This window comes from Epinephelus lanceolatus, chromosome 17 (genome assembly GCF_041903045.1).
Source record: "Epinephelus lanceolatus isolate andai-2023 chromosome 17, ASM4190304v1, whole genome shotgun sequence".
Taxonomy (NCBI): domain Eukaryota; kingdom Metazoa; phylum Chordata; class Actinopteri; order Perciformes; family Serranidae; genus Epinephelus; species Epinephelus lanceolatus.
In genome coordinates, this window is record NC_135750.1 from 10,657,654 (window position 1) to 10,683,388 (window position 25,735).

Below are 25,735 nucleotides of genomic sequence, written 5' to 3' on the forward strand. Positions count from 1 at the left end.
TCCTAGATTACACAGGGCTATTTCAGTTTTGCAATCAAACATTCTCTTTTTGCCCTCGTCTGTCTCATAGTTCCTCTTTCTTTGATTTTCTTCCCCTCCGTCTCTCTCTCTGTCTGTCTTTGGCTTCCCCCCTCTGTCTGTCTCACCCTCCGCCGACCAAGCAGCTGTTCAGCTCATCAAGTGCTTGGACAGGCCGGCACTGGCTGCGAAGAAATTAGCTCTGGCCTGTGTGTCAGATAGATTAACCCTGCTGCAACCTTACTGCCCTCAATGAGACGTGAACGAACAAAGGTCTGACACCCACTCACCTGTACCTGCCATCAGGACAGCTCCTAGCTCTGTTAGTCGATGTCCGTGAGATCAACAGGAGGAGTTTGTCTCTAAGGATGGCCTTGATAAGATGGATTGTGAAAGGGTCATTATTCAATGCTGTAGGCTTGTGTCGTCGTCAGTGTGTCTCACTGCTGCTGGCTTAGCCGAGCTTAGATCAGGCAAAATTTAATGGCCTACTTGTGGGAGCGTACATAATTAGACACACAAACCACAAAGACACACACCTCCTCACACACGCACAGTCGTATGCACTACACATATTGTTGAAGTGCGTGCACGCACCCACTCTCCTCACCCCACACACACACACACACACACACACACACACACACATACAGATACACAACCCCCACAACGCATCATGCTCTCACAGAGAAACGCAGCAGCGAGCCTGAAACCATTGCAGGCCTGTCTGCAGCCGCCCGAAATAAACGGCGGGCGGCTTGCTGGAGTTCCTTGTTGCTAGGGGTTTCCCTGAGAGCGGGAGCCACAGCCTCTGTTGGTGGTGGTGGTGGTGGGGTGAGTTGGGGGTTTTCTGATGACGGCACGGCTATAAATATACACCATCAGCGCGCTGCCCTGTTTCGTCCTCAGTTCGGTCCATGCCGGCGAGCTGTACATTATCAGAACGGCCAGAGCAATCAGACTAATGCATCGAGTGCTGGAGCTCTCTCTGTCATACACACACTCGGCTGTATGGCCTCCTGTTACCAGCAGCCTAAATGAGAACAGACTGAGGGAGTGAGAGACAGGGAGGGAGCGGGTGTTTGTACCAGAAATGAACATATTCTTCTAGACTTACAGTTTAACCAGAGATCAAGATCAAGCCGCCTTTAACTGGCTGCTCTGTTTGAACTGTGGTGCTGCATTTTGGTAACCTATGTGCCAGTTTGTGTAGAGTTCAGAGATAATGCTGTTTTCAGACATCTCCCCAGCGGCTGATCAAGGGAAATGTAGCACTGCGCTTCTAAAACACTTGGGGACATATGAGAGAAAGATTTTAACCAACATGGTCCAAATGGAAGCAACAGAGGCTGAGATATCCTTAAAGGGTTTGGGTGCTATTTTTCCATTTAAATTGTTTTGGTGAGGTGCCAAGTGTTGGAGATATCGGTCCGAGGGATGTCTAGCTTTTCTCAAATACAATGGAACTAGATGGCACTTGGCTTGTGGTGCTCAAAGCGCCAAATAAAATCCATTTTAAAAACTCAACAGCAATGTCTCTTAACAGAATTCATGATCCAGTTACTCAAGATAATCCGAAGACCTCATTGCGAGCAGTTTCATGCAGGATCTGTTTTTTTCCTACCAAACTACACCCACAAACCGTATCACCACGTAAAAGGAGGCGTGCATCCACCACTAGCTCACCTAGCACCACCAGGCTAGCTAATGCTACAGCTCAGCTGAGGATGACACCATTCATGTTGACATCTCAAGCTGTCATGAGCACAAACCTTTTGTCCATAAGCAGAGGCATGCTTCATTTGGTGCAGTTGTGGTACATTCATTCATTTTTTGTAACCCCTTACTCTGTTGGGGGTCGCAGGGGGCTGGAGCCTATCCCAGCTGACATTGGGTGAGAGGCGGGGTACACCCTGGACAGGTCACCAGACTATCACAGGGCTGACACATAGAGACAGACAACCATTCACACTCACATTCACACCTACGGACAATTTAGAGTCACCAGTTAACCTGCATGTCTTTGCACTGTGGGAGGAAGCTGGAGTACCCAGAGAAAACCCACGCTGACATGGGGAGAACATGCAAACTCCGCACAGAGGGGCTCCCCCACCCTGGGTTCAAACCAGGAACCCTCTTGCTGTGAGACGACAATGCTAACCGCTGTGGTTCAATAGAAAGAAAATAGTTCCTACGTGAAACTGCTCACAACAAGGTTGGATCCTACATTTCCCATAATGCAAGTTCACTGCATCTCTTCATTAGATCCCATGTGATTATTAATAGGCCATATCTTTCAGACTCCCTGCTCCCACTTTGTAACTGTGAAGTAATTTTCTTGACTCCATGCCCAAGCTGAAATTACTTTTTTGGCATCGTCAGGGTTATTGTGTTTGACCTCTCCAGAGCCACAAGCAGCTCTTCTCATGACTACTAATTAATGTGCTCCTCTTTTATAACTACAACCCGTAGCTTTTTCATTATCTTATATCTGTGACACACTGTTGTCTTCTGATACGTTCCCCAGATGACGCTCCACCATCCTTGGCTGAGCACAACCCCATTATGCTTATTTGCATGGTGTCATGTGTCACACTCGTGTAATTACAGAGCTGTGCATGTCACCCTCTCATGTTTACCTGCCCTCACACTGTATCCTGTGTGTTTGGGGAGCAGCGTATATGCAGCTGTAATTATCAGGAGCATGCCAGCTGAATTTTGCTCTGTTTATCACTATCTCCCTCCCGCTCATCTCAGTCCAGGCTCGCCGTGTTAATGCAGTCACATGTCTCCATTACTGTGCAGGGTGAACCGTTTGAGGGCTGAGCGTGCTTAAGAGGACAAATTCATTAATGACATTTTGGGAACATTGTGTTTTATAATTAAACACAAATGGGGAGGAAAAGCCAGTTGCACTTAGCAGATTTTCTGTTCACACAGCTGTGCTGCTGTTTAGTGGTTAGCTTGAGCTAGCAGTTGACCGTGGTGCCGGTAATGTTTCAGGGTTAAGCGGGACGTTTAGTGTGCCGGCAGAGATGCTGCCCAAAGATGAGGTTGTGGACTGCTTGTACCAATTACAAAAACACAGGTATTGAACATGCTGTTGAACTTGCTGTCTATATTTTAATGATCCATACTGTACACCTGAGTTTGGCATTATAGGTTACATATTGTATTTGTTTTGGATTTGCATCTTATTGGAATAGTGTTGCTTTTGTTGGGGCTGTGCTGTCATGAATCAGTTTAGGGACGACCCAAATGCAGAGTCAAAGGCAGGTTGAAGTATTAACAAAAAGCGAGCTTTAATACAGCCAATAAAAAACTGAAAGTCCAAATGAAAGCACAACCAAAACTAAACTGGGCAAAATACAAAAAACTTAATAAACAATATAACTCAGGGAATGACACCAAGAACACGGAGATAAACGCAGGGATGAACGCAGGACAAACTGACAAAGCACAAAGGGAAACACACAGGTATATATACACTGAAAACCAATCACAAGAACGGGACACAGCTGGAGTAGGAGGACACGGGCAAAAGGAGGGAAATTGAGAGGCCGTTTACACGTACACGGTGATTTTGATAAACGGAGACATCTTCCTTCGTTTGTGCCCTTCGTTTACACGCAAACGGAGATTTCTCCTCTGAAAACGAGTCTTTCTAAAAACTCCGGCTAGAGTGGAGATTTTGGAAAACTCCGTTTGCGCGTTTGCATGTAAACTGAGATAAACGGAGATAGACGGAGTTATAGGCAGCTGACGTCACAGTATGCACCGGAACTTGCGCCTGTGTCAAAAGTGTGACCTATGTTGCTATGGTGACAATGGATACATGGAAGGCTTGAGCTTCTCGTTACACTGCTGCCTACAGGTTTGCCATGCTCTTGTGTATATATACACGGGTAAGTGTAAACGAAGATCTTTTTGAAAACGGAGACGGTGAAATGTCCGTTTATGAAAATAGCCGGCCACGTGTAAACGGCCTCAGAGATTGGCTAACAACAAGGGTGTGGAGGGGAACACTAGGGTGGAGCAGACAAGACTAATATAGAACATGTGTGAAGGGAAGACTCTGGGAACAGGGAAGGACTAACGAGACAGGTGTGACAGAAAACAGGCGGGAAAACACACAAAGACAGGAAGTAAAACCAGACATGAGACATGAGGAGAGAATCTACAGAATAAAACAGGAAGCAGACTGAACATGACTGAATAACATCAAACTGAAAACTTAGTTAGTCTTTCCTTTTTTAACCAAATTATCTTTCTTTAATAAACAAATGTAATTAATGGTGCTTCTAGTCCGCCCTGTTAATACATGTGTATGCCTCCTTTTGTGCACAGCAGGCGAGAGAGCAGTGGAAAATGCTGTTTTTGAAAGGCGAATAAAGACTGAAGCAGAATATTTCTCTAGATAAAAACATGTTGAGAATTTTGAAAATGATCACATCTATCTTTTTTTTTTTTTTTTTTCCCAATAAACTTTGACTTCTTGACTTTACTCTGAAGTTATTCGAAATGATTGGATCACATGAGTCAGAAACAATCCTACGCATGCAGCCACCACTGGAATCTAATTCTACAAATGGAGTAAACACTACTAATATTAGTGTAGCCTAATTTTTATCTGCAGCTGTGAGGAAACACCGGCCTTAGTGAATGAACAGACATGCAAAAAATTAAAAAAAAAACTCTGATTTAGAAACTATTCAGTGCAGCCCTAGTTATCTTTATCTATCTATTTGCACTCTTGCCACTTTGTGTTGCAGCTGCTGCACCGCAAATTCCCTTTATAATAGAATAAATAGTTTTACCCTATAGTATTTGCTTTGCTGTGCAGTTGATGTAACAATGAAACAACCTGTCTTGATGACATTGTTGCAAACACATATAAAACTTCCATTTCCACACAGCTTACAACTGAAGTTCAGGATTTAACACTCACATATGACTCTAAGCACAGCGCAGACACTACAGGTGAACATGCGAGACAAGCTACGGACCAGCAGGAGGCTGTTTGGCCGAACACCGCACTGCTTATTTATGTTAATTGATGCTTATGTATGTGACAGACATAGTGTGACCCTCCTGTGTGCACCCAAAACCTGATGACATCTACATATGCATGTGTTTTCATGGCGTACACCTCATGAGCAGTTGTTAGAATGTTCCTCCTTCTTTCATCTGTGTGTCTGTCTGTGTGTGTGTGTGTGTGTGTGTGTGTGTGTGTGTGGGCTACTATGGGGGGCTAACGGGTTCTAGTTGCCTAGTAACACAGTTGAGGGTACATACAGCGCTTATGAAAGTGTGCGTGCGTGTGTGTTGTATGTGTGCTCTGTGGTGGAGTATATGAGATTATCATAATCATCTCACAGTTACATTGGGTCTCCCTCAGAGCCGCTCATTAGCATAGCAGTGTGAGGAGCCTCTGTGACTGAGCAGCAGCCCTCTAAGACAACCGCTTATTTCACAGGGGAACATTTTGGGATGTTATTTCCTTGGTTGTTCCATTAAATGCATCATTTAGTGTGATATTTCGCTGTTTTGTACCAAATGAATGTATGTAAATCAAAACTCCATCCTTTTCTCCTCCTTTAATGTTTGATAGTTTTATTTTCGGAATCATCTTGCACGCACGGGCGTCCTGTATATATTAAGATCTATCGTGCAAAATGTGATCATAGGTTTCAGGGATCTGCAGCCAGCTCCGCCATCATGCAAAACCTGCAGCTCTACTGTACCTTCATCCATAATCTAACCAGCAACACGGGACAGAGGTGCACATTTGAGTGTCAGTTTGCAGCATCGCCCACATCGTCGCATCTGTCTCTGCTGCCAGCAGGCTTAAACACGCAGGCTATAGCCTGATGCTGGGGTTAAAAACAAGACTGTCTCCTCCTCCTCTGCAAGCGGAGGTCAGGGAGGAGGCTAGCAATCAGCAGGAGCAGGGTTCATTTTGAAGGTTTATGCCACCTGTTTCATTTCACATGAAATCCCTTGACAACATCCTGTTTTTTATGTAGCAACAAGGAAGATGGCATATTAAATATTTCATTAGATCTCAATCACTTTGTCTGCAGCAGTAATTCTCCCTGCTGTCTGTAATCGTATGTACAGGTGTTGTTGGGATAAAATAAAAAATAAGAACATCTCATACCTCTCCTCCCTGGCTCTCATATTTGTGCCCACAGCTGTGACACTTTGTTCCAGTTTTTTTTTTACTCTGTCCTTCCTCCTGGGGCTAGTAGCTTCTTTGTTGGACAGTTTTTCGATACCTGTCATCGCACCACGTTTTGAGATTTTTGGCTGCGGTGAGGGAGGATGGCAGTCGGTGCTTGGAAAGCTGGTAATCTAGGAAATTATTTTACTGCACTCACTGGAAAGAGTTTGCATAAAAGTGTGAGATAATGAAAGTTAAATCAGAGAGCCTCATTAGTTTATTGGTTTTCTGTGGCGCCATAAACGTCCAGCTGTGATACGATGCAGACGGGACTCTCTACCTCTCGCCTGTAACAGATTTCACAACGTGCCATATGTTGGATAACTCGGTTAAACTAACTGCTGTAGTTAAAGTCCTGCATCATCATCTTAATCATGAGTTTTATTTGAATCAGCCGGGAGCCGCGTCTGTCTGTGATGCTGGCAGACGCAGGACTTGTTGGGTCGAGACCGGGAAGGGGACTCAGACTGTGAGAAAGCTGTTGTCCTTGCTTGCATGAATAATAAATGTACCTACTCACTTGGCAGCTCCAGACAGCAGGAAAGGATCTGGACACAGTGTTCAGATGTTCTCCGCTCAGCGACAGCACCAAAACTTTGTTATGTGTTGTAAATGTCAGAGCGATTTTTCATCTGTGCTCCAGTTTATCCCACTGACCTGCCTTTGTAGCAACAAAAGGAGCTTAAACTGTGACAAGGAGCTGTTTTGAAAGGTTAGTATTAACATCTGCTGTTGGAGGACAGTTGGTTTACAGAAGTATGAGTGCATACACATTTTTAGGGCTGCATGTCATGGTTTTTATTTTTTCATTATTGATTAACTTTACAATTATTTGATAAATCACGCAGTGCAAAAAAAAAATGGAAAATACCCATCACAATTTCCCAGAGCCCCTTGGGACGTCTTTAAGTGTCTTGCTTTGTCTGACTAATAGCCAATACTAAATAGATAATTTACATTTTAGAAACTTGTACCTTGTAAATTTTGGCATTTTAGCCTAAAAATGTCTGAAAATAACAGTGTGTAGGATTTAGTGGCAAATAGAGGTGATGATTGCAGATTGTAACCAATTAAAACTTCTTCCATGTGCCAAGCATGAACTCCTGGTTAGGATTCCTACAGTGTTTCTTGTTCAGGAGGTTTTCACCAGGAGCCGAATTATCCGCAGAGGTATTTTCCTCTGCGAAACAAACAGACGAGGTGATTAAAACCAGTAAAAAATGAATAAAGCAGCTTTATTTTAAAAAATCAGTGGTTCTCCACCTGCTAATGTGAGCTCACCTTTTTCTCTGATAGCTTAAAAACCAGACGTTCAGGAGAATTTCACTGGGAACTGAATTGACCTTTCGCTAATCCCTGCCTCGTTGCAATGGTCCAACAAGCTGTCAGAGTAAGCATGGAGCCCACACTGTAACTAACTGCATATCTTTGTCCAACCTCTCCAGCTAACGAGTATCATTAATACACGACGTGCCCCAGGCACAACATTTAGCTCCAAACCCACAAAACCAGCCTGGAAATGAAGGAAATCTGAAACGGCTGCATTAGAGTCAATGGAGCACAGCTGTGTTGTTGTTGTCGGACCCTGGTCCGAGCTGGCCCATTGCCACATTATGATTGGCCAGTCTGCGTCTGGGGGCGGGACTTAGCAAAGGGTCAGTTATCCACAGAGGTCTCCTCCTCTCGAAAACAGACTAGGTGATTAAAACTAGTAAAAACACTGAATAAAGCAGCTTCACATAAAAAAAGTGTTTTCCAACGCTGCTCGTCACAGAGGGGCTGCTAACTACGGTGTTTGGTTTGTCCATTCCGAGCTACTGTAGAAACATGGTTGTGCAACATGGCCACCTTTATGGATGAGGACCCGCTCCCTGTGTAGATGTAAACAGCTTAGTGAAATCACAATGATTCTTATTTTCAGGTGATTATACACTAAAGAAAACAAGCTTATTAAATCATGTTCCATTTCTGCCAATATATAAATCCTACACACTGGACCTTTAAATGATTAATTGATCATCAGTTCCACACATTAGCCATCGTTGGCCAGTGTGGGAATGAAACCCCAAAACCCTGGTAGTGTTTTCTGTTGGACGATGTAGGAATTCATCTGTGGTATTCTCTTTCCATTTTCACCCGTACAGAACCTCCGAGAGGTTCAAGTTCAAGTTGAACTCTCCACACTCAAGTACCTGAGTTATCCCCTCCATCCTCATTAGCCAGCCCTGAAAATGGCATCCTATTATTTGTTGACAAGTGCTCTTTAATTATAAAGTTATCGTCGGACAAAAAGCAAGAGCTGCTCTCTCACTTGTTCTGCGGCGTTGGTTTTCGCACCCACGTGCAGAATGCAGCGTGTGTGTGCAAGGAAGAGGCTGAACTCTAAATCATAAATGCATTCATAACCACACTTAAACTAAATAAAGATGTGTTTCCGTGCCACCGGCTCTCTTGATTTAATAATGCCTTTGATTTAGGTCCAGTGGTATGGTGATTATCTGTGGCATCGATGTCCCTCACACAGGCTCAACGGCTACAAGCCAAGCTGGTGTCATCTGCTGTGAACAGGAAACAGGAGGCCACTGATAAGGAAGTGTTTTGTGTCAGGGGACAGCCGTGTGCTCGGCTCTGATAACTCACACCTAGTGGACACAGAAACCTTGTGGCATATATCAGATTTTGTACATGCAGAATCACCATGTATCAGGAGTTGTCAGGAACATAAAACCAAAGCAGTAAACCAGCGACGCCTCGTTCAGAATAAACCCTCTTTATGTGAGCAAAGATCATGGAAATGAATGCAGCACAGCAATCACCCATTGTATACTGACGACTGTTTCCTACAGACGCATAGGGTAAAAACATTGTTTATTAATCAACAGGCTGTGGTGGCTTTTGCATCACAAATTCAGTTTACCACAGCACAGCACACAGACACAGTTTAACAGAGGCTGATGTTAATGCAGGACGAGAATAAGAGGAAATGAATTTGTTATACTTCAGGTTCTCACTCAGACATCAGCATGCTGTGGTCACACAAGTGGAAATAATAGATCTTAATTTGTCCCTTTTAATGTCATAGTATTTAGTCAGCTTGGTCTGTCGCATTCTTATAATATACTATAGCAGGTTTGTTAAACCAGGACTGCAACTAACAGTCACTTTCATTATTGATTAATCTGCATATTATTTTTACAGTTAATAATCTGGTTTAAAAAGAAATGTCAGAAAACAACTGACAAATGCCCATCACAATATCTGACAGCCTAAGGGGGCGTCTTCAAATTTCTTGTTATTGTTCAAACAACCACACACACAATGCAAATATATTCAATTTGCCATCATAGAAGACTAAGGCCCTGATCACACAGAAAATGTTTTAGCAGCTAGAGGCGTCTTTTTGTAACTGTTTTAATAAAAATGAAGCTTTTTGCTCGCAGTTTTTACCAGAGCGCTCTGAACTCCTCAAGTTGAAAAAACTTAAATTCATAGCAGAAAAGCGCCCCATGTCATTTCTTTTTTTGTGGTCTTTTTTCCTATTGTCCAGTTGGATGATTCAAGAGGCGGGCCTTCTGTGGTGGTCACAACAATAAGTTTACAGCTGGTAAACAATGGAGGAGAAACTGGTGGTAACAGTTGCTGGATACCCAGAGCTATACGGCCTGATGATAGACAGCAGGTTGTCAAACTGCCCCTGAGTCATCCTTAAATATGCCTGGAAACAGCCATCATGGAGGAGAAGCTCCTGGACCAACTGGTGGTACTCCCCATGATCCACCCTCTTTTTTAGGGTCTCATGTACCCACACAGATCTGTTTATCTGCTGACAGCCTCTCACCCTCAACCAGAGCTACAGCAAGTACCCTCTGCCTCAACATTTCAGGAACCAGATACTAATTAGACCAGGGGTAGGCAACCAGCAGCTCCAGAGCCACATACAGCTCTTTCGCTCCTCTCCAGTGGCTCCCTGAGGCTTTGACAAAAAAAAAAAGAAGTTATTTTTTAATATTTTAATTTTAATTTATCATCGTCGTAAACCTTAAGAAGTTCTTACATTCTCCAACTGTAAAAATGTGTAGCCTATACACCAAATAAGAAAACAATTTTAACATTTCGTCAACTAAATTATGTGTCATACATCTATGGCCTTGCACCTTTTCCTCTATATTTTGCCAAACCTCAATCGCAATAGCTCGTCTTGAGTCTTCCCACCAAGGCTAGCTATGAATTCCAAAAGGGAAAAGTCTTGAAGGAAAATAAAATATTTAATAGAGTGTGGAGAGGGTTGTTTGCTTTTACCGCCAATGCATGCAAAGTTAAATAATCATCAAGAGCCCTCTGCAGAGGAGCCACCTTGTGGTAAAACATATCAATGAATGCTTGTTTAGACCTATTAATACCATTGATAGGTTGATTTAGACTTAGTAGGCTGTGCTACCTTCATATCAAGCTCTAATATGTAAAGGTTGCAGACCCCTCACTTGGGAAATCAGCAAATGTTCAAATTTGAAAACATACAACAAGTGAATTTCTGCTTTAAAATGCTTTAAACTGCTCACCATATGACAAGTACACCATATTTTTGTGGGACTGTCTTTATTGTGAGTTTTTCCTATGTGTTTTTTCTGGGAAATATGACATGTGGCTTCATATTTCCCAGAACAGGTGAGCTGACATAATCTTTATCCTACTGTTCTCCACCTCCATTTTTTGCTTGCAGCTGCTTGAAGAAGGGTGCTGAGTTCGTAACCAGAAGTTGAAATATTTACTGCACATAATGTCACTACTGTTTGTTTTTGTGCTCTCGATGTCCTTCAAGGATTTTTATAGCACCTTTGAGCAAATAAAACTCTTTGCTGTCATGTGACTTTCTTTGTCAGCTTTACTATTTGACACTGACAGAACAAAGAAGCCCCACAAACTATCCAGAAGAGAAGCATTGCGTCATAACTGTTCTACTTTATGTATAAGACGTAGAGGAGTGTTGGAGTTGACACATGTTGACTCAACGCGGTATACACTGATAATGTGCGTGCTGCAGGGACTAGTGTGCAGCTTAGTTGTACAGTGATACTGCTCTTTATTTAAAGGTTCCTCAGTTGTAACCAACACAAGAGTCGACTGCTGCGGTTGTGTCCATCCCAACTTCTCAATATCTGTCACTCTCTCTTATTCCTCCCTACTCCTCCACCACACTCACACTCTGATTAGTCATCGAGCTGATGTAGCACAGCGTGTCCGAATGTTGAAACCCAAAACACAACCCACACCTCTCTCTCACTTTCTGTCTTTCTCTCGATCTTGAATGCATATGAGGTGCATACATTATCTTTAATTACTGTGCACTGTAGATACAGAAGGTCTCAAGTGTCTGAACTCTGCAGGAGGAATGAACACAATCCTCCAAAATATTTTTCTTCATTTGGTGTTTTGATGATGATGGTGGTGGAGAGCGCCATCGAACACATGGATAAGTGTTCAACTAGGTGAAGATCTGAGGACTTTGAAGGTCATGGCACAAGATTGGCATCATTGTCATTCTTGCGACACCATTCAGTGACCTTTGTACCCTGTATGGACGCATATACATTTATGGAGGGTTTTCTTTTGATGTGTCACCTGTGACTGTGTTTATGATGGAGTTTATTGCTGCCTGTGTTAAGGCACATCAGAGCCTGCATACTTTATTTTACACTAAATGTGACAATCTAAAGAAAGAGGTATCTGGTATGATACGAACCTTACAGTGAAGTTAACTATCTGACATAACTTTAAAGGTCCAGTACGTAGGATTTAGCGGGATGTATTGGCACAAATTATATATATTATGATAAGTATGTTTTCCTTAGTGCATAATCACCTTAAAAAATGAACTGTTGTGTTTTCATTACCTTAGAATGAGTCACATATAGCTACGTAGAGAGCTGGACCTCATCCACAGAGTCCGCCATGTTGCCCTGCTATGTTTCTACAGTAGCCCAGAACGAACAAACCAAAAACTGGCTCTAGATAGGACAATTTGCTATTTCCCATATGCCTCAGTAGTCTCTCTGGGATGAGCCAAACAGCATCAGAAAAACAATGATTTTTAAGAAGAAACTGCTTTATTCAGTGTTTTTTACTGGTTTTAATCATCTGGTTCATTTGTTTTGGAGAGTAGAGACTTCTGTGGATAATTCGGCTCCCGGTAAAAACCTGTTGAATGTTTGGATCTTAAGTTATCAGAGACAAAAGCGGAGCACACTTCGCAGGTGCTGGGCTAGCGGCCCATCTCTGACGAGCCAAACAGCATCTGAGAAACACTGATTTGCAACATGAAACTGCTTTATTCAGTGTTTTTACTGGTTTTAATCATTTTGTTCGTTTGTTTTGGAGAGAAGAGACCTCTGCGGATAATTCGGCTCCTGGTAAAAACCTCCTGAACAATGTACACTGAAGGAATCCTAACCAGGAGTTCACACATGGTACACAGGAGAAGTTTCAGCTGGTTGCACTCTGTAATCCTCACCTCTAGATGCAACTAAATCCTACACACTGTTCCATTTCCAATTTCGGCTGTTGTGCCATTACAGCTAACGTCATAATAAGTCAGCCTTTCAGTGTTATCTTTTCCTGTCGCTCACCTGATCCGGCTGTCCTCATGGAGGTCACTCAACCTGGAATGAACTCAGTTCCTCACCTCATAGATCTGGCACACACACCCTCCGCTCCTTCCCTCTGCTAGCTACGTATTAAGATTAATAGATAGCCCGTGTCATTTAGGACCCCAGATTAAAGTGAGCGAAGGAGTAGTTTGTGGTTGGCCAGTGGGATCATGTGACTATGTGTGAATGAGCTTATATAGTAATTGACAACTGGCTTTGTTATTGCTTCTGGATTACTCCTTGCCATTGTTCAGTATACCGGCCGGGGAGTCGGGGCTGCTTCTGATGGCAGGGACGCAAAAGATTCAGACCCCCTCTTATAAAAAAGCACCAGTAGACTACAAAGGCTGTAAGTTTGCAAAAGTTATATCTGTGTATTTGTCTCTCTGTCTTCTGATTCCTCTGTCACTCCTTCTCCTCTGCTCTTATTTCTCCACCTTTCCCTTGTTCTCTATCAGCTTCATGTGACATTTGCGATCCAGCAGTCGGAGCTTTTTCAATAGTTGCACCCATTTGAGGTCTCTGTGGAGAGAAGCAGAACAAAATGTACTGTGGTTATTGTGGGTATGCAGCTTGGAGCGGTTAGTGCAGGCCGGAAGTGGTGTCCTTGACCTAGTTACAAGTGTTGGCTACTAAAATTTATGACTACTGTTCATGCAGGTGTTAGCAGGGATCTTTATGGTTTGCACAAACATCCACTGGCTTTGTATATGTCATTTTGTTTTATTCATCTCAGGAGAATATTGCTGCAGGTCAACAGTGCACCGTGGCTCACTTTTAACTCTTTCCTGTTCTCTTCTTGTAGTATTACCCCCCCCTACATGGCTGCTGTGACATAATGGGGCTGTCAGAGCACCATGCATCTGACCCCTGCGTACCCTATGATGTGCTTTCTTACAGTTCTGATCATCTAAGAGAACGCCACCTGAATGTGTGCAAAGAAAATGTCTCATCCGGATCGCTCTCTTTTTTTGTCTTTGTCTTTGTTCAGTCGATGCTGATGAGATTAAGAGGCTAGGGAAGAGGTTTAAGAAACTCGACCTAGATAACTCCGGCTCGCTCAGCGTGGAGGAGTTCATGTCGCTGCCGGAGCTGCAACAGAACCCGCTGGTGCAAAGGGTTATCGACATATTTGACACGGACGGGAACGGAGAGGTGGACTTTAAAGGTAAGCAATAAACTCTGCTGCTGCGGGAACTACCTGCTCTCAATTTTATAGCTTTATTCTGGTCTGTGTCAGTCTGTGAGAAGATATTACAACACTGCTGATGGTATTGGCACAGGTTCTTCATCATATTTCAGAAGGGTTTTCTCAAAGTGCAGTGCTGCTTTCACAGTTGTTTTGTGACTTTAGCACACTCACAATGTGAATAGTGTTTTGAATTGGTATTTGACATCTAGGCTTTAATCCTGTCCCGCCTTGAAAGCATACACCGAGCTCAGAACCAGACAGTTGCATCAAATACAGAGGCTGCTCTGTATTTTTGAGCTGAACAAGAAGTGTGTGGAGGACGTGTGATTGTACTACCAAACATTTATATCTGACAGAATTAGGGCTGAGAATATGTACTCAATACTTTCAAGGAATCATGGTGTATTTGACTGAATTGGCAGCATGTCGAGATGCCACCAAAATGTTTAAAAGAACAGCGGTGTTTCATGCACATGAGGAGTACCAAATGAAGTTGAAAAAATAAATGTATCACATGAAAAACTCATCGTTACGTTACGTTTCGGGCCCCTGCCCTTGATGTCTGATGAAGGACAGGGGCCCGAAATGTAACACATGAATAAATTGTTCAAGGAGCAGCTTCTGGTGTGCGGACTTTATCTTTTATTCCATACTTACCTTTTGGTCCAGCACCCAGCATTAAGTTTTTTGGGATGTGCGTGCTACTTTTACCTGTTGTTAGTTTTTCTATCAAGCCAGTATCACAGAGGTATTTTTATTTGAAAGGACAGCGTGCAAGTCAAAAGTCATGTTTTACCCCTAGAGCAAAAAAAAAGAAAAGGTGTTACCTGCTACCACAGCTGTGGTTTGCAGTGACACAATAGAAACCCCTCAAAGAATGGCATCAGCTAGGAGAAATATGCTGTAAAACCAGCTTTGTCAGTTTCAGCGTTTGTATTTCATCACAGTGCATAAAAGCACGCGAGCCAAAGAACCGCCAAAACAAAACAAGAACTTAATCCACCTTGACGTTTTCTTAAAGCAAATTAAAGGACAGTTCACCTCAAAATCAACAAGTTTTTCTACACCCAGCAACCATATCACCATGCAGAAGGAAGCGTGCATCTACTCATAGACGAGAGGCCTGTGCCAGTGACAGCTTGACATGTAAACACGCCTGAGCTGTGATGTTAGCTCACTCAGTGGTGCTAGGTGAGCTAGCAGTAGATGCATGCTTCCCTCTGTGCGATGATACAATTGGCAGGTGTAGTCTGGTAGAAAGAAAATAGTTCCTACATGAAACTGCTCAGAACAAGGTCTGTGGATTATCTTGAGTAACCAGGTCATGATTTCTGGATATTGACATCGCTGTTGAGTTTTTTAAATGTATTTTTCGGCACCTGAGCACCACAAGCTGAGTGACATCTAGTTGGAATATAATCAGCAGCATTGGATTGGTAAAGAAAATCCACTTTCTGAATCTGAACTGAATATATGACGGGGAATAATCCCCTAACCCTTAAAGATAAGTGTTACAAAACATCCATTGTTCTCCAAATTTAAGAAGACACAGTTATCTTATCTTATCTTGCATTATTAAATATAATCTTCTATAATCTTTAATTAAATATAATTTTTGATTTCTATGATTGAAATGAGGAAATGGAGCAGGGAATCTGTAAGTGTAGATCTAAAGCCTCGGAAATCAATAAAAAAAAGTAAATTAAATACTGTCAGAACGTTTAGTAAGAACTGTAAAATGTTTGTGAATGCTCTGTCATTGGCGACCGTAGAGCACAGCACTGATTGTTGTTCTCCTCTCCCAGAGTTCATCGAGGGAGTCTCACAGTTCAGCGTCAAGGGGGACAAAGAACAGAAGCTCCGGTGTAAGTAAAGCTGCTTCTTCATTACAGCAATATGGTGCTGGTTCGAGGTCTCTTGTCTCTGAATACATCTGCTTGTTTTGCTGCGTTGGGACTTAAACCAGCCGCGGCTGAGTCTCCTGTGTCTCCCCCACTCTGTTTGTCTCACCTTGCTCCACTGGGACAACGAAAACTCCCGTGAGGAAAGATGTAAATGTTGAGCAGTGTGCAAAATTCTATCCAGTTATTATTTTTGAAGCCAGGTTTCTAGCAGTGCTCAGCGCAGGTGTGCGTGTATGATCAGGCTCAAAGCGAGTCCGACCACTCTCATAACAAAGAGGCTGGAGAAAGCTGACATGTGGCTGCTTGTAGTGGAGCCGGTGTAACTGGAGGCCAAACAAGAGCATGTCTGATAAGGGCTTATTGTTTTGGTTTGCTCAAGAGTTTACCGTGTGGGACAAAGTTTAAGAACAGGTGAAGACTTTATGTAACTGAGACGAATGTTCCTCTAGCAGATGAACTCAGAGATTAATTCTCCTCATGTGGAGCTCTGTAACTGATGTAGACTCTGTTATAACTCTATGTCTGCTCCTTCCCTCTCTCATCTCTCACCCCGCCCTCACAGTCGCCTTCAGGATCTATGACATGGACAAGGACGGCTACATCTCCAACGGCGAGCTCTTCCAGGTGCTGAAGATGATGGTAGGCAACAACCTGAAGGACACGCAGCTCCAGCAGATCGTGGACAAAACCATTATCAATGCAGACAAGGACGGAGATGGCAGGATATCCTTTGAAGAGTTCTGTGCAGTAAGTATTTTAGGGGGTGCGGTAACATTTCTGCTGATGCAGCTGGTTTTGGTGAAGGCAAATGTCAAAGGGGCAAAAAAAAACTTTAGAGGAACAAACAGCTTTTCGCTCAGGCTTCACAGCACTGGGTTTCAGGCTCATGCTTGCTGTTGTCAAGGGCTATAAACATAGTGTATAATGTGGCACTAAAACACGCTGACTGTGATACTACAGGAGTGTTGGACCAAGCAACAAATAAAAGGTCACATTTATTCTACATTGAAACCATCCAGCTAAGATTATCTAACAGCATTAATGAGTACAACTGTGAAATAAGCTTATATTTATAGTGAGAAGGCAATAATAAGGAGTGCATGATTCTTATATAAGGAGAGAAGAAGCTCAGAGTTAGAGGTTTGTTTCTTTAAAATAATCAGTGAGGAGGGTGGAGGGTTACTAAATTTCTTTGGAAATATGAGTCTTTAGTGACAAATAGGGAGTGACTGCTGTGTTAATGCAAGGAGAAGGTTATTGCAACACTGGGTGAGGGAAACCTTCACAGTCAACATGGTACTTCTGTTGGAAAGTTCTCCTTTGTTGAATTGGACATACCATAAAACGTCAGTTAGTAGCCCGGGCTATTTGCTTAAATCACTGAACTCAACAGGTCTATATTTGGGACAGGTCTTTAATTCCTTTCACACAAAACTGTTGCTCAGGAAATACGATCAAACAGTTTATTAAAACCAGTATAAATATTACTTCTATAAAAATGAGGCTTCAGATAATATATCAGTTATGGATCATTTATTTGATCTAGCTCCTACAGACAGCACATCACAGAGAGAATTACAGCACCCGCCATACCGACACATCACTTTCTCCTGTTAAAACAACACTCACAACTTGGATTAATTTTTATTAAAAACCCTTTTGATCTGAGGACCCTTATGGACTTACGGAATATAAATAACTTAAAGGGTAATCGAGGAATTGACACATAATTTGAGGTAGCTAACAACGGCTTTTACACATCCAAAGAACTTCTGTGAAAAAGATGAACTGCTTAACAACCAGACCAGGCATCTAAGTGAGACGGGCGTTTATTTGTCAAAATGTGTAGCCACACTGCGGCGTTTAATTGGGACAAGGCTTTTAATTTAGTTTTACGGAAGTACTTTGGCCTTAATTAAAGGTCCAGAGTGTAGGATTTAGGGGCAACTATAGGCAGAATTGGTATATAACATTCATAACTATGTTTACATTAGTTTATAACAACCTAAAAGTAAGAACCGTTGTGTTTTCGTTACCTTAGAATGAGCCGTTTATATTTACATACAGAGCGGGTCCCCCTAGAGTTGTAACGATATCGATACCAGTATCGGAAATGCCTCCAATACTGCCTAAAATGCAGTATTGGGTATCAGCGAGTACAGCCTATGACCAATCCGATACCACGTAATGCCTCACGTCATTACGCATACGCACGCTACAGGCAAAGGAAACGGAAACGGAGCGGAGTTTAAAAAGCATTCTACTGTTAGCCTTTAAAATGTCTTTTTTACCAAATTGTGTGGCTGCACTTTAACCTGTGTCTTGATCTGTGTCAACACTGGATAATAATAATAAAAAAAAAGTTTTATGGCATTCATTCTACTCTTATGTATTTATTTCTTAATATTTTACATAGCGTTTTAGGAGTTGAGACATACAACAATTCATATCCCATCCATTTTTATTTTATGCGTATCGGATCGGTATTTGGTATCGGCAGATACCTAAGGTTCAAGGATCGGAATCGGGAAGGAAAAAGTGGTATCGGTACATCTCTAGGTCCCCCTCCACAGAGTTCACTATGTTGTTCTAAAGTAGCCCAGAACAGACAGAGAAGACTTTCACGTTTTCACATCAGCTACCGCACCGCTGAATGCCACTAAATGTTTTACACTGGACCCTTTAAAAAGTAAAGATTTAAGTTTTTTTAATCAGCTTCATATCATAACATTGTGGGTAGTATGTGTAAATGAACTACGGTAAATGTCCTCCATCTTACTAACACCCAGATCTCCCTGCTCCTCTCCCAGCTTAAGTCTTTCACTGGCTGTACTTCCATATTTTTGTATGCCCGCCACCACAGACAAAGAGTATAGAGGCAGATCAAAAGAAAGAAGAAGAGATTCTGTCACTGTGTTGCCTACTTCTCACTTGAAATGTCTTCAGAAACATATTTTAGTGCAGTGTTTGGCTGTAATATGATCATTTGTGATCAGGAAGTGGGCACCATACTGTTTCCTGTATTGTAAAAACAAAGGCTGTGAAAATACTGAGATCAGACGGTAAAACTGAGCAGTGCTGATAAAATATAAACCAAGATTCTGTCACTGCGTTGCCTGTGTCTCGCCTCAGATGTTTTCTGAAACTTATTTTTAGCTCAACATTAACAGTTGCTAGCCAGCCGTTATATTGTTTCCTGTGTTGAAACGTCGAAGCTCGCATTACGACACCCTTCAGCGGGAGCTTTTATTGGCCCAGTGCAGCACAGTGCATTCTGGTAGTTGTAGGTTTTCTACCTCGAGCAAAAGCAAATGCCACAGCCCTTTTTCTCTGTTCTCTCTAGTAATGTAGACCCTTTTTTTAAAAAGTATTTGCGTCTTCCTCATGCACAGACCATGAAAAGACCATCTCTCCAGCAGTGAAATGCTGCTTTAAGAGTTATTTATACATTTCTTTAACCACGAGACACTCTTACAAACCTGCTCCACAAGGTTAAGAGAAACACTTGTAATTAACCTACAAGAATAAAAGACTATTCAGAGCTTTGTAAGAGAAAATGTTAAAGGGAGGAAAGTGATCTGCAGCTGATGAGGATGCAGAGGATGGAAGGAGCAGAGTGATGCAGTCCTGCTGAAAGCCAGGCCGCTGATTTCTGGATTAATAGCTGATGGATGATTTGATGTAGATCAGTTAAGACATGGCTGCTCTGTCTCAGCAAACAATAAATGTGTGTCCATCCTGGAGATATTTTGCTAATCTGTGACTGCTGTGAAACAGATTTTAAAACCAATTCAGATCAGAAGCACATGTCCTTAATTATCTAATTCAAGATCAAAGAGGCGAGCAAAGTCTCAGCCACACATAACTCATCTCGCGTTGGACCCCGGTGGAGCCAGCGTTGCTCGGAGACATTTTCTGAACAGAAAGGCAGTAACTCTGACAGACACAAGGCCCACATTCAACGGCTGCATCTCCGGAGCCTTGAACTGAAAAGAGCTCTCGTCCTTGTGGGAGTGTATTTTCAGGATGGCGCAGGAGAGTATTAGATCCCATTTGTAACAAAAGCGGCGCAGCTCAAACACTTGAAGGTTCAGGGAAGAGACGGCGTGACATGATTTCAGTCTGGCTCATAGTACAACTTAACACGTAACGGTAACAAAGAGGGTGTAAAAATAGGACGACGGATATAAAAATAGATTTTTGTCACAAGGTTGTTCGTAGTAAAGGAAAGTGTGTTTACACCTCCAGTGCTGCTGCAAAATCTCAGCAGTATAACAACACATAGGAGTGTTAAAACATAACTGTTGTGTAGCGCTCGAGTAAAGGGGCAGTCCGCTGATTTCACACACAGAGTTCGGGTGTTATTTGATGTTTAACAGAGCCTGGGTGATATAGTAGTTGCATTTTGGGACATATAGGATCCTTTTTTTTTTGGCGTTTGACCACAACTAGAGACTTTAACTAACTTTTCCTGATCAGCTGCTTCAATTTTGACCAGTCCTTAATAGATATGTCACATGTCCTCCAACTTTATGAAAGTGTGACACTAAATGACACAGCTGTTACATTTAATGGACAGTTTTGATCATCTCTTCAAAGTTATAGGATATAGCATATATACGTCCCTAAAACTATATCATGATATTTTTAGGCAATATCTCTTAACATGATATATATGTCAATATTTTTAAATCTCCTTGAAAGCAATTCATCAATGCAAAATCAAACATGACAATATTTCTGACCAAAAACCTTCTCTGATGCTGCAAGGTTGTAGGGATGACTATTGTTTTTTTGGTTTTTTTTTTGTTTTTCTTTTTTTGGGTTAAAAAATGATTAATGGTAATTAATCATGTGGATATAACGTCTACCCGGTTTAAAGCAAGCATTAAAACAAATGGGAAAGTCTGGTAAGTTGATACATCAACATCATTTATTGTAAATCAGCCTTAAAACCAGGGGAAAAAACACCATATATGCCATATCACGGTACGATATCCAAAATCCCAAAGTACCTTCACACTGACATATAATTTAATCTTAATATCTTAAGTACTAGTATCAACATTGTTCATAATGCAGTTTTTATTTCTATGTTATTGTATTTATTTACATATTTATATTTCACACTCCTGTTCTTACCTCTTATAATTCTCTACTCTACATCGGAGCGACTATAAGGAATCACAATTTCCCCTCAGGGCTGGGGGCCACAGCCCATGAACATCCCATCCACAGCACAATAAGAAAACACTGGCAGAGGGCAGAGTCTCTGCAGATGAACAAACACCACACACTTGTAGTTGGTCATAAGTGATGATCTAGAGGGATTACTTTTCTATGAATTTACACATTATAATGCGGCTTCCAAATAAATTCAATAACAGACGCAATAACAGAGATATGATGAAGTCACTGTCTTTGGTTTGGTTTTACTCACTGTTTGATGATCCAGGTGCTTCAGTTGGTTCAGAGTTGATTGCTTCGCAGGATGTGTGGAGAGATGCAGGATGACGCTATGAACTGATTGTCTTGACTGTTGAGTTCAAAAAATGAAAACAAAACTCCCCAAATAAACAGGCCTTCCCAAAAACAAAGTTCAGATCAATGCTGTGTTAAACAACTTCATCATACAGTTAAAACTAAGACTAACCGTGGCCTCTTCCACGCTGCACACTCACCTCAGCACACCTGACTTCAATCAAAGGTTCCTGAGATGCCAGGTCAGGTGGTGCATTAGAGTGACTCAAAAAATAATAGGAAAACTAGGACTTGCTAGAAACTGTTCTAACACAAACGTTCACGGTTTCCAGCTTCTTAAATTTGACGATTGCTGCTTTTCTCTGTTTCATATCACTTGAAACTAAATTGTTTGGGTATTTTTCACAGATTTTTCCCACATTTTATTGTTCATAAGATTCACTGTAGAAACAATAGCTTAATTGATGATGATAAACCATGAATGTAGTGTTTGCACTGTAGCTACTGTGAGAGCAAGGACACATTTTCAAACATCCAAGCCTTAGATAGTGGAATACGTACAGTTTTTTGGTGGGAGAGGTGTTTTTTCATAGCAGACATTTTGATTTGTCACAGTAGGAAAGGCACAGATGTAGTCAATAACTGTGTTACATTTCAATCAGCGGTTTCATGGCCGTGCAGATATGCATGCTGGTTCACGGTCACGGCTTACTGGGACACTTAATGGAACTGAGCTTTTGTTAATGTCATTTGTAACACCTGTGCTTTTTCTTTCACCGCGTCTAACAGCGCTGGATTAATGAGTGTGTTCACTTCTGTTTCCCTCTCCCTCTCTCCTCCAGGTGGTCGGAGGTCTCGATATACACAAAAAGATGGTGGTGGACGTGTGAGCGCTCCTCCGCTTGCTGACTCCCCCCCTTCCTCCTCGACACTCGCTTTCTCCACCATCTCTGAAGATCTGCTCAAGACGTCCGGCAAAGCGCTCTCTGTGTAACTCAATGGAAGTATTCTCTCTCTCTTACTCTTCTTCTTTCTTTCTTTCTCTCTGTGAAGCCACTTTTTCTTTCAAAAAGAACCACGGGCCTCGTGAAGCCAACTTTGAAGTGTTATTGAACTGTAAATCCTCTCAATAACCCGGTCGTAGCACTTTAAGAGACTGAAGGACATCTATTTGTCACTCGCAAGAGCAACTCCAATTTTGGATGAGGGGGGAGAGGCTGGTTGGCTTGTTCATATTTCATCCTTTCTTTTTTCTTTTTTTGTTAATTGTTATTTTTGATATTTATTTTTTGTTCTTGTCTTTTATAAAGAAGAAAAAATACAAGTATATCTACGGTTGTCTCGTGAGGGGAAAGTGTATAGCATATTAACACTTGACTTACAGTACAACTAGAAAGTAGGGTATGAAGTGCCAACCAGAACATATCCAGAAACCAGTCCAAGTTATTACCTGTCATCACCGCTGTCGCTCACACCGACACTTCCGACTGCACGACCTCGAGTCATATTACATGCAAGACTAAATTTCTGACTTTCTGTCCTCAGTTTTAGCTCACACACACACACACACACACACACACACACAAGCTGTTTGGATTAGACCAGTGAAGCTTCCAGACACTCAGCAAAGCAGTTCATGTTTCTCCTTTACTTGTGATAAGATTTATAGTTTTATTCATACTTAAGAATGTGTTCATCCTCGTTTCCTGTCATGAAATCATAGGTAGATCAAATTAATGCCAAGAAAATGTCTTTCCAAAATATTGTGGCTGCAAACTGATACGTGGTTTACTCTCGACGAAGCATTTTGCGTTTACCAGTGTGCATCCACGAGACAATCTCCAAAGCAAAACACAGCTCTGCGCTCACACTGACGAAATTAAGTGTAGTGGAAAGATTAGATTTATATTTAACGTTCAGAACAGAGGCTGGTGGCGAAGAACTGAGAGTGAGTAGAGAAGGGAGTACATAACGATTTAAGAGACTTATCTGCAGGCAGCGTTTTTTAACCAATATGTGTATATTAGGTAATCAATGTGCGCTCGAGGAGACGGCTTTGCCTCTGCTTCACATGAGCCCTTCTGAATACTTACCTTTCTCGGTACAGAGCAGGACGGGTCCGTTTTCTTTAACGCAACATGAACACTTAAAATCTTAACACGTTGGCATGATCAGTGTGCAATGGGATAGAGTGTATATTGTAGTTTATTTTGTTTAGTTTTTATTTTTGGGAACGTGTACATTTCAAAAGTTGGCTTCCTCTCCCACTTCTTTTTTCTGTCACGATCACCTGATTTTCTCCCCCTCCCACCCACTAACACGCGAACAGGGAGAACAACTGAAATTCAACCAAATGTTTATTTCTAAGGGAAAATGCTTCCTACTATAAACGGCATCGGGATGGCTTTTTTATTTTTGCTTTGGAGGCCGACTGCAGGTATGAACAGGAGTTTTCAGTCAGAGATGTGAATCAGGAGCGCTCCGTTGTCCCTCATCCCAAAGCTCTGCACGGCTTGGGCCTCCCTGTGCTTGCATGACATGGAAATATATTTTTTGTTGTGCATGTAGATGCATTTTTTGAAATAATCCTCTTGTTTACACATGGATGGTGATGTTAATATATTTAAGAATTTAATGGTATACAATATGGATGTTGCCAAACTTTGGTAAATGTACACATATTATGAGAGGTAATCCAAATGAACTGAACTACATGTAACTTTTTGTATTTTACCCGGGTCAGCCAGATGCTTCTATTCCAGTAAAAGTTGCATATCTGATCCTGTCTCAAACTGCCACACACTGTACTCAGCTTAAAGGGGAAATTTTGATGTTTTTTTTTTTCCTTTCTTTTGTATATAAGTATTTGTTAAGTGCAGTTCTGGCTCTCTGTTCTCTGTATAGTTCAGACCGCGCTTTAGTTTGTAAGTGCTACTTTTTCTCAGAGGGACTTGGGTTCTTTTTAGTTTGTGTGGGGGATATCTGAAAAGATTTAAGTTTGAGAACCTTTTTTTTTTCCTTTTTCTGCATGCTGCATCTTATGCTGTGGGACTGTTGGAAACTTGATACTGTATGAAAATTAAATAAAATTTAAATAAACTTTGAAATGTTGAAAGTAATCCATGTTTTGGGTCATTTTTCATTACCCTTCCCTCAGGATGTCACTGACTGGACTGTATGCAGGGTGTCCACATGTGTCAGACAGCTTTTTAAGACCTGTTCAAGACACATTTCAGGACTGATTTTGGACAAATCAATTTACTTATTTAAATATCGCAGGTAAGCAGTGCAGGCACGTACTATATATGTGGTCTTGAGCAGTGTCTACTAGTGTCAATCTACATTTTGGCAACAGATAAGTGCAAGTATGAAGTAAAATGACATGTAACACTAGAGATGTGGACTTTAGCAGAACCCAAGCGGAGGAAAAATAAATATCTGCTAAGAATATTATTGTGGCATGTAAGAAATCCTTAACCAAGAAATTGCCATAAAAAGAAATACCAAGTATTGATGAATGGATTGACTTGGTTCATAATATCTATGTAATGGAGAGACTGACTATCAGTTTGAGAACACAGGAGATTTTTACTGAGAACTGGATAAAATGGTTGATATGTCTCAAACATTAGACCTGACTTTGTCTAAACAAGTATTAGAAACACTGATGTGACTTGTAGCCCCCCACTGTCTCTATATGTATGTCTTGTTTCAACATTCTTGATTTAGTTATAATTTATTCTCATGATTTTTTTTTGTTAGAACTCGTAAAATTATTATTGTACTTATTTATTTACCCCTTTTTGCTTAAGGTCTTTATGTTCATACTGCTTCTATAAACCAATAAAGAGAATTACAAAAAAATGGTGATGTTTGCAGTAGTTACGACCTCACAAATTGAAATCTAAGGCTATTTAATGACTTTTAAGGCCTTATGTTGTAACACTGAATTTAAGACATCTGAAGATTTTCTAAGGACCTGTAGATACCCTGGTACAGCCATGATCACACTTGATTTGCCAGACAGCAGCAGACAATAGGACTATCAGTGTTAATGAAGTAGGTTCTGGTCAAAAACCTGACACCTTATAAACTTCAGTAGTTGGGTTGCCATCTAAATGTAGCACGAATTTTAGCCAAATTTTCAGACAGTTGGGAAAAGAAAATGCAAATGTATGCGATTTTCTGTTAATGTGAATATTGGGAGTTAATTTTCTGGTCAGGAGCCAGTGCAGAAGAGGAGGGCGCAACAAGTTGATGTAATTAAAAAAGC

The 25,735-nt window shown here is 41.6% G+C and overlaps 1 protein-coding gene across 2 annotated transcripts in view; it reads left to right on the forward strand.

Moving 5' to 3' along the window:
• LOC117248246 (calcineurin subunit B type 1) overlaps positions 1 to 24,581 on the forward strand; it is a 45,821-nt gene extending 21,240 nt beyond the window's left edge. The window contains exons 1-5 of one of the 2 annotated variants that reach the window (XM_078160941.1): positions 13,108 to 13,234; positions 13,877 to 14,053; positions 15,883 to 15,942; positions 16,544 to 16,728; positions 22,305 to 24,581. In XM_078160941.1, coding sequence (XP_078017067.1) covers positions 13,171 to 13,234; positions 13,877 to 14,053; positions 15,883 to 15,942; positions 16,544 to 16,728; positions 22,305 to 22,352 — 534 coding nt within the window. In that variant the 5' untranslated portion in view covers positions 13,108 to 13,170 and the 3' untranslated portion in view covers positions 22,353 to 24,581. Of the gene's footprint in view, positions 1 to 13,107; positions 13,235 to 13,876; positions 14,054 to 15,882; positions 15,943 to 16,543; positions 16,729 to 22,304 lie in introns of those variants that run through there. The other variant, XM_033613144.2, reaches the window with a different exon arrangement.
• Positions 24,582 to 25,735: the final 1,154 nt, after the last annotated feature.